Here is a 13,258-nt window from a genome sequence, read left to right on the forward strand (position 1 = left end):
AAAACTTAAATTTGATTCAGACAAGTGACAGTACTGCCAACTGAGGCACGCTATACATGAAACCGCAATAGACATTGCATCCGTATCATCACAAAACTTGCTCTGCATTAATTCCTTTAGGCAAACCCTCCAGGGGTGTTAGCTCTGCTGGATGAGGAGTGCTGGTTCCCCAAAGCCACGGACAAGACCTTTGTGGACAAGCTGATCCAAGAACAGGGAACACATACCAAGTTCCAAAAGCCAAGACAGCTCAAAGACAAAGCCGACTTCTGCATCATCCACTACGCTGGCAAGGTATGCTTCAGATGACCTATAGGTGTGTTTTGGAGCATGTGCATGCATGAGTTCCCTGAAGAGTCATACCATAACCATACCCACAATATTTTTTTCCCCTCCCTAATCGTCTGCAAGTGGAAAGTTGCTGCTGGTCAGAGCTAATCTGATGCAAGCTTCTCCTGTGGTAGAAATTGGGGGGAATTACTATGAGTGGATTGGGACTTTGCTAGTGGTGTTATGCAATACGATGCAGCGAGACCTGCTGAAAAGTACATCTGCTTAACATTATGAGGACTGCATCTTATGCAACAATCTTTGACAAACCGCAAAGATTTGAGATTTTGTGCTGTGGTGGGAAAGAATGCTGAAGCACAGCGCCACGTCCCCAAATGTTCATTATTAGTTATGCACAAAATAAATCATCTGGTGTGTAGTGAAGAATACACTATGATCTTTGCATGATGACCAGTGTTCAGAGTAACACTGGTAGTAACTGCATTAAAGCCTTTATTGTTTTCCAGTATTGGGTAATCTAATTACAGTTGTCTCTCATTGGTTCCAGCCCCACCTAGTGACCAGAATACAACATATGACTTTCAATATTTTTTTTTACTAATAATAGGCCATAGTCAACCACGAAACAGCGATCATTTATTAATTCATTCAAAAACCACGATAGAGTGAGAGAGCAATGTTCGAGACACGACGTATTCTGTTATCGACAATGAAATGTGGAGCATTATGCACTCATATCTACCAGCTGACTTTCTCAGCCAGGTACCAAACAGGAGCTGCAAATGAAAGGTGTTTTTTTTTCTGATTGTCCTCCTTTGGTGAGGGGGAGGGGCGACAGACACATATGTAATAATGATTGGCTAAAAGTTGACTACAATTTTATGGTAAGCCAATCAGTGCCAAGGTAGGTGTTGTTACAAACCCCAATGCGCTGCAGCCATGCAAGATCATGAAATGCGATACGGAGGCTGTTACATATAACTTGGTGTGTTGCTCATACAGTATAATCTTTAGCGGAGTGTTCTGTCATGTCAAATTCTTGGTAATTAGTGAATTCAAGAGAGTTTTTTAATTCATGTCTTTTAGGGTTTCTTTAGACTTGGCCAGTTTGCTCTCTTTATTTCCGTTAAACAATGTGGCGATTATCATTAGTAATTTGCAGGAGGAACGATCACAACAGTTATATGACTAGGTTGAGCACTTGTGCCTGAATCAGATCGACAATCCAAATTTATGTGTCATGCGTGCCCATGCATGCATAATAAATACCAATTCATTTAATTATTTTTTTACTCTCACTGGATTATTGAAGTCTGTCAATAAATACACAGTATTTTATAGGGTATTTTATTATCCTTGAGGTTTTACCAAGTCACATATAAGAGCATTTTATTAAATGCCGCATTGGATTTGATTTAACAAGATCGTATATGATTGAGTTTTTTGGCATCATCCCTCAGGTGGACTACAAGGCAGATGAGTGGTTGATGAAGAACATGGACCCCCTAAATGACAACGTGGCCACGCTCCTGCATCAGTCCACAGATAAATTTGTGGCGGAGCTCTGGAAAGATGGTGAGTCATGTTACTATAATGACAATAAATTCCTCTGAATAATTCACTACAAAGCGCTACACTAACAACTAACAGCCTGGTCTGCCTTGCTCAGCCAAACATATCCCCTCTCTGTCTCTCTTTGTGTTATAGAGATTCAGACCATTCAAAGGGCTTCATTCTATGACAATGTCACTAGTCTGGATGAGCCAGCAGGTGAATGATGGGGTACTGTCATAGCAGACCTGGGCCAAAATAATAGTGAAACCAACATCCCTAAAGCCGATTAAACTGATAGCCTGATATGTGCTGTATAGTATATTTTAGCCCAGATCTGGTGGATCATCTGTTTCATTCGCTTCCAGGCTGCATGGCTCCTTGTCTTGGCCGTAAGCAGTAGCACCAAGCCCTGAGCTCAAGTATAGCATAGCTGGCTTTAGTTGAACTTGTGTGCTTCATGTGCTGTTATGGGTGATCATTATGGCCAATAGCCCTAAAGCAAGCTTTTAGGATGTAGGGAGTCTGACTAGCACATTTTGTTTTCTTGCTCCTGTGGTGTGATAACTCTGCATGAGGTAAATTAAGGTCTTGGCTGAGGTAAAATATTTAATAACATCAATTTCCCGCCTTTTCTAGTAGCAGCAAATGGAAACCAGATGCCGTTTTGTGGTGTTTGTGTTGGCACTCAGCTCAAGACGTCAGTGTTGGAGGGTTCAAACAGCCGGCACACATTACAGCAGCCTGTGATTCATTAAAGTCTTGTGACCGTAATTCACCTAGTGGACCATTCAACTGATCTGCTGTGTGACTTTGGGAAGATTTATCAGAATGTGTCTGCTCCACCAGTTGGTTTGATGAGGCTAGACTGATGATATTTGCTGTCTGGATTCATGTGAATGTGCTCAGTTACATACCTTAAGGATTTGAACTTAAATGAATGTTAGACTGGGGCAGAGTGGTACGAGTTCACAGCATTTCAAATATTTTAAGCACACTTTCCTCTTGTCCTATTGTTGCATCAGAAATCTATTGTGTGAATGCTGGGAGCAGCAGTCAGTATATGACAGCTATGAGTCTCAAACACACACTAATATGATTATGCAACAACAAAATAAAAAATTCTTAGCATTTTAAGATGTATTAGGATTCACAATGGATTTGAACTCTAAAAAAAATAAAGAAAACATGATCTACTTACTTAAGTCCAAATCAGCTATGATGTCATCCCATATTTTGCTTATACTGTAGTCCCAAACGGGTATCTGGGATTTACAATGATATGCTGTTTGCCTTTTGTTCATGTTCATTATAGATCATATAATTCTCTGCAAGTGGCCAGACGTACTACAAGATTCAGGATGCCACATTTTATGCCTGCTGCTGTCTTACAATCATATGTAGTGTCCTTATCATCCATCCGCACTGGGCCTTGTAACTACATCACTCGTCCTCCCTCCTCCCTGTCAAGTCATGCTGTCCTAACTAGTTTTGCACGTTTCCCCCCTACCAGTGGATCGCATAGTTGGATTGGACCAAGTGGCAGGAATGAACGAGACAGCGTTTGGAGCTACCTACAAAACAAAGAAGGGCATGTTTCGAACCGTGGGTCAACTTTACAAGGAGTCACTCACCAAGCTCATGGCCACGCTGAGGAACACCAACCCCAACTTTGTCCGCTGCATCATTCCCAACCACGAAAAACGAGTAAATGCACACTTTTAATCTATTTGTATTCAGTCAAGTGAAAATAAGGAATGTTTAATCTACTGTAACTTTTCTTATGTTAATTGTACTTGTTTGTATCCCCTGGGTTCTACCCTTGCCACAATAATTTCAGATGATCTTATTATTGGAACCTGATTGTTTTGTTAAGCAACTTGCATGGTACATGCACAATCAAAAACAACTGGAGGATGACCCATTGGATACATAGTGGTTGTTTTCCATTATGCATTTTTCATTATTTATTATTTATTTCTTCTTCCAGGCAGGTAAACTGGAGCCGCACCTTGTTCTGGATCAACTGAGGTGTAATGGCGTTCTTGAGGGGATCCGCATCTGCAGACAGGGCTTTCCAAACCGCATTGTCTTCCAGGAGTTTAGACAGAGGTAACACGTGATGCATTTTACTTTTTCTCTAGGTAGATTTTTTTTTACTTTCCTGTTCTCTTTCTGTTGACAGATATGAGATCCTCACACCCAACGCTATCCCCAAGGGCTTCATGGATGGGAAACAAGCTTGCGAGAGAATGGTAATGTGTGTTTGGTATGGTTGGATGACTGTTTCATTGTAATGAAGCTTTTCTAAAAATTAACATGTCTGTGTGTTTCTTTTACAGATTCAAGCCCTTGAGTTGGATCCCAACCTGTTTCGCATCGGACAGAGTAAGATCTTCTTCAGAACTGGCGTTTTGGCACACTTGGAGGAGGAGAGAGATCTGAAGATTACTGACATCATCATTTACTTCCAGTCTGTGTGCCGTGGATACCTTGCACGGAAGTGAGTAACATCAGGTCATTCAATACTGTTTCTGTTTGACGCGCTAAAATGTGTTTGTCACATGAATAGGCCTGTCACAAAAACAAATTTTGCTGGACCATAACTGTCCCACAAATTATTGGCAATAAACAGTATTATTGTCAACATTATTTTGAGATCATTTTATTTTGAGACTGGTTTTATTTTGTGTTTTGTACACAAAAGGCACGAAGAAAGTATTCAATCGTGTAGCACACGACACACAAAGCTAGCGAGTGCTGGTGCTCACTGTTGCCAACTCTTCAATAAGAAAGATAGGTATTGGCTGGCCTAGAAGTTGCTAGATTATGTCACTGGCTAATTTGCATATTATTTGCATATGATATAACAGATGCAGCAGGAAAAAAAGCATAATTTCCTAGGAGAGACAAAAAAAGGGAGTAAAAACACTTTAATTATTACGTTTTGAACTACAAATAAACTTGATTCTTGGTTTATTAATTTAAAATTTGCCATCACTTCATCAAAATGAAATATTTTTACTATTTTATCTCCAGCGCCTCTCAAAGTCGAGACAGCGCAATAATTACATCCAGGCTCATCTCCAGCCTTCACCTTTTTATCTTTCATTCATCACACAACATTTTTCCATCACACGTTCTGACACACGGACAGTTAAGTGACCGAGTCCGAATGAGGCTTGAGTGTAATGGGTCATTTATTTAAGATTAAGAAACGTTTACGTTTTAGATTCCGCTTTGTAAAACAGGGCGAGATTCTCCCCTGCAGCATAGCACCTCGCACATGCGTGATTCATGGATGCGTGGAGCTCCACTATGCCCTCAGTGTGCCACGGGAGCTGACAGTGCATTGACCGCTGGTGAGTGCTTTGGAGCAGGGAAGACCTCTCAGCAGCATGCGCTGCTGCTCAGTGAGAAGACAAACTGCAGAACAATACGTGCTTTCACTCTCCAACAATAACAGAAAAAGTCGCTAGATATGTCACTAGTGGCTTTGGAGAAAATATGTCGCCAAGAGGGTTTGGAATGTCGCCAGATTTAGCAACAAAATCGCCAAGTTGGCAACACTGCTACTGCTGTGTGTGAGCTCACTTGCAGCCCCGCCTCTCCTTACTGAGACAAAGTGACTGAGTGATTGACAGGAGGACTCACTCACTCTGTTTATTCCGCTATAGAGCCAACACGCCCTGGTGTTGTGACAGATGCACAGAGTGAGACCTCTTGTCATCCAGTCTGTTTGATAGAGATAGAGGAGGAAAACAAACACGCATGCACATGTCAATTTATCGAGGCTGGCAAAATTATCAACTTCGTTTTAATTTATGGTGTGTTTAATTGATTTATTATCATGACAGGCCTACACATCCCTTTAAACCGTGATATTAAATTGTAATTGGCTTTGTAATCCCAGAAAATGATTTCAGAATTTTGGTTGATGAAATCATATGGTTCATCTGCCTTATAGTGAGACGCGTCTATTTTGACCAAAGTTAAGTGAAACTATGTTCAACTATGGTTTGCCCTGTACAGGACTTAGTAATAAAGGTTGGTGTGAGACTTTTAAGCATCCAGATGTCAAATTTCAGAACTGCAGCATACTTGAAGCAGCTCTTACAGTAATACCCCAATGTTTTTACAATGTGTATGATCCAACAAATGTTTTTAGCATAGCATGTAAGTAAGTGTCCACCTTCATCAAATTTTCAGGGGAAAAAGGTTAGGTGAAGAATCAATGAACAAATGAACAAAAATCCTATATTTAACATGCTCAGACATGTCACTGTCAAAAGCATTAGATCATATTTATTTGTTGTGCTTGTGAATCCTGTTACATTGTGTACAGTTGCAGCCAGGGGAAAATGATCTGGATGAAACTTCATCTCCTTTCAGCTATTAAAATCCTACATCATAGCTGTCCAGTCATTGATTTCACAGTTAACAAATAGTAAAGCTCTGAGTGCTCTGAGTGTAATCTTTTAAGATTGTCATAGACCGCATGATATATTGTTAATGTAGCATGTTTCACCCAAAGGGCCTTTGCTAAGAAGCAACAGCAGCTAAGCGCCCTGAAGGTTTTGCAGAGGAACTGTGCTGCCTACCTGAAGCTGCGCCACTGGCAGTGGTGGAGGCTCTTTACCAAGGTAAAAAGAACCCTGATGCAGCTTCTACTGTGTATAAACACAACTCAACATCAAAGCATCATATGGCAGTTTTGGAGAGTTTATATCCTGTCCTCTTCCTTGCTTTCTTTTGTCTCTGTCAGGTAAAGCCTCTGCTGCAGGTGACTAGGCAGGAGGAGGAGATGCAAGCCAAAGATGAGGAGCTGGTAAAAGTGAAGGAAAAACAGCTATTGGTGGAGAATGAGCTGGTGGAGATGGAGAGGAAACACCAACAGGTAGATATTTCCTAAAATGTTGAAATAGTAAAAAGTGTGATAGTTAACTTTGTCTCATACAACCTATTTCCTCTGACCAGCTCGCAGAGGAGAAGACCATTCTTGCAGAGCAGCTCCAGGCGGAAACTGAGCTATTTGCAGAGGCCGAAGAGATGAGAGCTCGTCTGGCCTCCAGGAAGCAAGAGCTAGAGGAGATCCTCCATGACTTGGAGTCTCGAGTTGAGGAAGAAGAGGAGAGGAATCAGACTTTGCAGAATGAGAAAAAGAAAATGCAATCACACATTCAGGTTTGTCTTCCTGAGGGATCCGACTTGTATCACGTCTATGTGATACAATGTTGTTCATTGTCTTTTCCACAGGACCTGGAGGAGCAGCTTGATGAGGAGGAAGCTGCAAGACAGAAGCTACAGCTGGATAAAGTCACGGCGGAGGCAAAAATCAAGAAATTAGAAGAAGACATTGTGTTACTTGAGGACCAAAATTCCAAATTCCATAAGGTAAGAGGTCATTTGAATCATGTAAATGTGCTTTTTTTTAGTGGCAGATTTTATGCGTTATTTGCAAAGAATATTATGGAAGTTACAACAGTGGTAGTTGTCTTGAAAGCCTTTCACTGCTAAAACAAGAGGTGTTAACTTCCCCATTTTGAATAAAGCCTTATTATTTATTTTGTCTCTCATAGGAAAAGAAGCTATTGGAAGACCGGATCAGTGAAGCAACTACTTTGCTGACAGAGGAGGAGGAGAAAGCAAAGAACCTTGGCAAACTCAAGAACAAGCAGGAGATGATGATGGTGGATTTGGAGGGTAAGAGGCCACGCTTGCACAGTCAGCGTTCTCTCAGTTTTCTGGCATATTCCACCAAGAAACTTGCAACCCCACATACCAGCAGATTAGCTCTCTAGTGACTCCAGATCTTTAACTGGGGAGGAATTCATTGACCCATTCTCAGGTGTCATGGTTATATTTTGGGTACATACAAAATAAAATAAATGATAGTGAAAGATTGTTGTTGTTTTTTTTATCTCATCGACAAGAAGGGAACTTAAATTAGCTTTCTTCCATGTAATGATAATGACACTGATCCAACAATGTTTACAGCTCTGTAATGACACTCTGGAACATTTTATCATTCAATCTTATTTCTAACCACTAACTGTAAATGTGTGTTTAGAAATAGTGCCCACGTTATGTATCGTACATTAAAGGCTTTTGCACCTTCTTGCAGAGCGTTTGAAGAAGGAAGAGAAAACACGCCAAGAACTGGAGAAGGCGAAACGCAAACTGGATGCAGAGACCACAGACCTGCAGGACCAGATCGCTGAGGTCCAGGCACAGATTGAAGAACTGAAGCTTCAGGTGGCTAAGAAAGAAGAAGAGCTGCAGGCTTCCTTGGCCAGGTACGATAGCACTTGAAAGGTATACTAAGGATGCACACGTGAGGGGTTTGTTTCAAAAAGCGACATACACACTGAGATAGTGAAACACAAATTAGTGTCAGTATTTGGTGTTTTTGTAATACACTACAAAAAGTTACATATCATTAACATAGCAGCATATTTATTGTCCAACCCTTTGCAAATCATGTCAACATGTGGCACATCTTGCTGTTAGTAAAATTGTTCTTTTTATGTTGTACTACCGCACACATCCTTTTACTGGTGCTGTGTAACAAATTTTGAAAACGACACTGCAATTGCACATAGCCAAGCCACCAGCATGACCTGAAATAGACAGAACAAAGACAGCGGTGAGATAAATACTGAGACTGTCAACTGAGCGCTTGCTGTTCTTTATCAGGCAGGATCTGAGCATAAACACGCTAACACACAATCACACTGTATCCTCCTACCTTTCTGTCGCTATAATCCTTGCCTGCTCCTAGCTGCAGTAACACTGACAAACACCAATTGCAATTGGATGCAGCCATTTCTCGCCATTTCTCATATCTCTGATGCTGAAGGAAACGTTCAATCAGAGCCTGAACCTGGTCCAGATGAAATAAATGTTAGAGAAAAAACAGTTAAAAGTGCATTTGTGGGGGGCCACAATAGCGTAAGTGTGAATAATACAATATTATTACACTAGGTCCCCAACTTACGAACACAATTGGTTCCAGACGACCTTTCGCAAGTCGATTTGTTCACAAGTCCAACAAAAGCTAATTTACCAATGATATAGGTACTACATGTACGTGTATACATATATACATATATGCGTATGTATGTAAGTATGAGTTTGGATGTAGTAGTAATATTAAACGAGGATAATTAATGAAAAAAAACAACAATAATAAAAATGATATAATAATACGTAATGATAAATGTTATTTACCTTTGAAGAGGAATGGCCGAGCATGTGTCGTTGGTGGTAGTGGTGGAGGAGGAGGAGTTAATGAAAAAAGGACAAATCGTCGTCGTCGTTAGACTCTTCTAAAAGAGGTAGTGTTCTGTGGGTGGTGTAGAATTAAGCAGGCCTATTAACTCTTCATAAACTTTAATCACACGTTCTGTCTGGATTGCATCATACAGCTACAATTTAGCTTTCCATTTCTCCTTTACACTCTCTCCCCACCGTCTTCCTCTACCTGTTTGTCCCATTAGCAGTGTCACAGTGCCTTCTACTGGTCAAGCATGTAGCAGTATAAATATGGAGTTACTACAAGGCAAAATACTGTACATGAAAATATAGACCAGCCAGCTTGCGTTCGTATCTCCGAATGTTCGCAAGTCGGATGTTCCATATTATTAAGCAAGCCACAGATTTCAAACAATATGGGAAAGAAAAAGGATCTCTCTGCTGACAAAAAAAGCATAAAATATTGCAATGCCTTGGACAAGGCATGAAAACACTCAATACACAAAAACTTTCATACAGTCAAGAAATTTGTGGCTGATTCAGATGGCAGTCGGGATTGTGCTGATAAAGGCATAATGAGAAAGGTTTCTGCCAGACAGATTTATCAAATCAAGTGAGCGCCCGCTAAAAAAGCTAAAAAGCCATTACAAAGCAGCAAGCATGTATTTGAAGCTGCTGGTGCCTCTGAAGTCCCATGAACCTCAAGGTGTAGGATCCTCCAGAGGCTTGCAGTTATGCATAAACCTATTATTTGGCCACCCATAACCAATACTTAGAAACAGAAACGGCTGCAGTGGGCCAACAAATACATGAAGATTAATTTTCAAACAATCCTGTTTACTGATGAGGGTCGTGCAACCTTGGGTGGTTAGGATGGATGAAGTAGAGTATGGCCAGCATATCTCATCACAAGGCTGTGATGTCAGCAAGGAGATGGCTGAGTTTGGATCACAATCATTGGGAGAGAGCTGGTAGGCCCTTTATGGTCATTGAAGGTGTGAAAATGTATGACCACTTTCTTCCATGGTATAATTTGTATTTGTACTTTATTTATTACATAGTGACTACAACATGGTTCAGGTGTTGTAAAGCCTGACAGCGGTGTCATATTAGATTAGGTCTAATATGAAGAACTGTACCTTCTGTAGCAAAATGACCTTCATGCATGACAATGCACCATCTCATGATGCAAAGAATACCTACCTCCCTGTCATTGGCTGTTATGGGCATAAAAGGAGAGAAACCTGTTGTTTGGCCCCCTTTTTTCCCGACCTCAACCCAACTTAGAACAGGAACATTGTCAAGCAAAAAATCTAAGAGGGTGGGAGGCAGATCACAACAAAACAAAACTGTGGGAGGCTATTCTGACATCTTGCAAAAAATCCAAGCAGAAACGCTCCAAAAACTCACAAGTTCAATGTAAGAATTGTGAAGGTTGTATCAAAAAAAGGGATCTTATGTGAACATGCAACTTGGCCTGTTAAAATGTTAGTGATTGAAATAGCTATTGCTTTCAGTAAATATGACCTCCTTAGGTTGCAAATTCAACAAATTACCATTTTTGGTTCTTAACAACCAGTGAAATGCTTTGAAACTCTGTTGTGCAAAATAATGTGGATTTTGAGATTTTATTTTTGAAATAAATACTGTTGTCATTGGGAGGTTTGTTCAACATTCAAATTGTACTTTAAGGTTGACTTGAAAATTATGATGACTGTAATTTATATTGACTATTTAGCAAAATCAGAGAAAAATATAATTTGCATAATACTTTGGAACAAAGTTTATGCCTCTTCTCGCATCAGGACCGATGAGGAGACGGCGCAAAAGAACAACGCCCTAAAGCAGATTCGAGAGCTGCAGGCGCAACTTGCTGAGCTCCATGAGGATCTGGAGTCAGAGAAAATATGTCGAAGTAAAGCCGAAAAACTGAAAAGGGACCTGAGCGAGGAGCTTGAGGCTTTGAAGACGGAGCTCGAGGACACGTTGGACACCACCGCTGCTCAGCAGGAACTCAGGTACTCTTACGATGCTGCTGAACCATACAAGGCGAAAAGAAGCAGATCAACTATTGTGTTGTATGCCACAAGGCATCCTTCCTGTCTAATTTACACCTTTTTGTCCAAACGCAAGGACCAAACGAGAGCAAGAAGTGGCTGAGCTGAAGAAGGCGATTGATGAGGAGACTAAAAACCATGAGGCTCAGATACAGGAAATGAGGCAGAGGCACAGCATGGCACTGGAAGAACTGTGTGAACAACTGGAACAGGCTAAGAGAGTGAGAGATGGGCATTTAACAAACAGGATCCCAGCTCACATGGTTCTGCTGTATTTCACAGTTTAAAAAGCCACTCATCTCTTTTACATCTGTGTTTGTGCAGTTCAAGGCCACTTTGGAAAAGAACAAGCAGAGCCTGGAGAATGACAACAAAGAAATGGTCTGTGAGGTTAAAATGCTGCAGCAAACCAAGACCGAGTCTGAACACAAGAGGAAGAAGCTGGAGGGCCAGCTACAGGAGTTCACGACCAGAGCCACTGAGATGGAGCGGGCCAAAGGGGAGTTGGCTGATCGGTCCCATAAACTCCAGGTAAACATCATTACTTACTATCATTTAGCTACCGTTTTGTTGTGGGATGATATGTTTGGTTCACGTGTTGACTGTATTTGACATCCTCTCCAAGTTGGAGCTAGACAATGTGACGGCCCTACTGGAGGAGGCGGAGAAGAAGGGCATCAAACTGACCAAGGACGCTGACAACCTGGGAAGCCAGCTGCAGGATGCACATGTATGAAACACTACATCATCAAATATCACCTTCTCTGTTTAGACAAAACCAGAAGTTACTTGACACACAAACCTTTGTGGTTCTCTGAAAGCAGTGTCAACACTTATTAAATTACACAGTCTGACTCTACCACCCCATATATTCATCATCATCATACTTGATTATGTAAAACTCGAATACAGACACTCTAACTCCATTCTAAATATTGTTACGGTATTCTAAATATTCTTTAACAGCATTCCAAACATTCTGATCACATAAAAACGCTGAAACATAACTATTAAGCGTTGCTTTATTGACATCTCACATCACATTCACATCACTGCCAAGGAAAAAAGAAGCCAAGTTAAGTCCAAGAACGGCCGCCAGCCCAGAGGTGCTGCAAAGCGGTCCAAAGCCAACAAGCCCACTGAAGTGTCACTCACCACTTCCATGTCGCCAATTTACATGACGTCATTCAGGCAAGAACAAAAAAAAGCCGAACTTACCACCAGCTGCCAGTGTGCACAGTACAGAGGTGCTGAAATTCCTGATAAGTGTTTGAACAACATTCAAATCCTGTCCCGAATGTGGCACAAATTAGTCAGCCAAAACCAGCTCGAAATTGTTGGACCAATCTGGCGAGGCCATGTTGACTGGGCAGCACATGGTCTACATCAGGGATCACCAACGTTTTTCCTTGTGAGAGCTACTTTTACAAAATGAAAATGGCCAAGACCTGCTCATTTTTGTAACATTTATTTTCAGAGCATATTTTAAACCCAAACAAAGCGAATATGCTTGTTTTACCAGAATATTAACAAAATGCTGGTGTCCACAACTCACATTTTGTATTTCAGAATGCATTTGTTTCTACTGTTCTTTCATTATTAACTGAAAACCTGAACGAAAAGCAAGCTTGCGGGCACCTCATGTGGTCGTGGGGGGCTACCTGGTGCCCGTGGGCACCACGTTGGTGACCCCTGGTCTACATACACTCAGCCCAGGCTTGCGCCCTGCCCCATTGTCTCTCGAGACAGAAGGATGCCTACTACAATGTGACGGGGGCTTAAAAAAAAGGCAGCGGGGAAAATAACTATCAATGGAAATGCACTGCATCAACACCACTTCCATTTTGACCTTCAAAATAAAACTGACTAGCCCCTTTCATGCCAGTTTGGATCTTGGGGATCTTTGGTGTAAAGTTATGTACTCTCCACTCTAAAGCTGAGACTTAAATCTTCATGATCTCACTATGAATGCCACGTTCACCTTGCTGCAAAGCAAAGTGAGTTAAAGTTAAAGGGAATCAGTGTTATTGTGGGGCAGATTTTTACAATAAAATGACACACCCGCAATAGCTTCAGTGCTATGTGTACCTCTGACTATACTAAAG

At 41.2% G+C, this 13,258-nt stretch overlaps 1 protein-coding gene across 6 annotated transcripts in view; it reads left to right on the top strand.

The window, feature by feature from the left end:
- Positions 1-13,258, top strand: part of LOC129182371 (myosin-10-like) — a 53,769-nt gene that overhangs the window by 31,207 nt on the left and 9,304 nt on the right. For 4 of the 6 annotated variants that reach the window (XM_054778384.1, XM_054778386.1, XM_054778385.1 and 1 more), the window contains 16 exons: positions 121-294; positions 1,752-1,866; positions 3,356-3,549; positions 3,833-3,954; positions 4,028-4,097; positions 4,185-4,345; positions 6,377-6,485; positions 6,608-6,739; positions 6,820-7,026; positions 7,099-7,236; positions 7,422-7,545; positions 7,967-8,138; positions 10,902-11,114; positions 11,230-11,374; positions 11,478-11,684; positions 11,779-11,883. In XM_054778384.1, the coding sequence (XP_054634359.1) occupies positions 121-294; positions 1,752-1,866; positions 3,356-3,549; positions 3,833-3,954; positions 4,028-4,097; positions 4,185-4,345; positions 6,377-6,485; positions 6,608-6,739; positions 6,820-7,026; positions 7,099-7,236; positions 7,422-7,545; positions 7,967-8,138; positions 10,902-11,114; positions 11,230-11,374; positions 11,478-11,684; positions 11,779-11,883 (2,388 nt within the window). Of the gene's footprint in view, positions 1-120; positions 295-1,751; positions 1,867-1,998; positions 2,062-3,331; positions 3,550-3,832; positions 3,955-4,027; positions 4,098-4,184; positions 4,346-6,376; positions 6,486-6,607; positions 6,740-6,819; positions 7,027-7,098; positions 7,237-7,421; positions 7,546-7,966; positions 8,139-10,901; positions 11,115-11,229; positions 11,375-11,477; positions 11,685-11,778; positions 11,884-13,258 lie in introns of all 6 variants that reach the window. The other 2 variants (XM_054778389.1, XM_054778388.1) reach the window with 2 other exon arrangements.

This window comes from Dunckerocampus dactyliophorus, chromosome 6 (genome assembly GCF_027744805.1).
Source record: "Dunckerocampus dactyliophorus isolate RoL2022-P2 chromosome 6, RoL_Ddac_1.1, whole genome shotgun sequence".
Lineage (NCBI taxonomy): Eukaryota > Metazoa > Chordata > Actinopteri > Syngnathiformes > Syngnathidae > Dunckerocampus > Dunckerocampus dactyliophorus.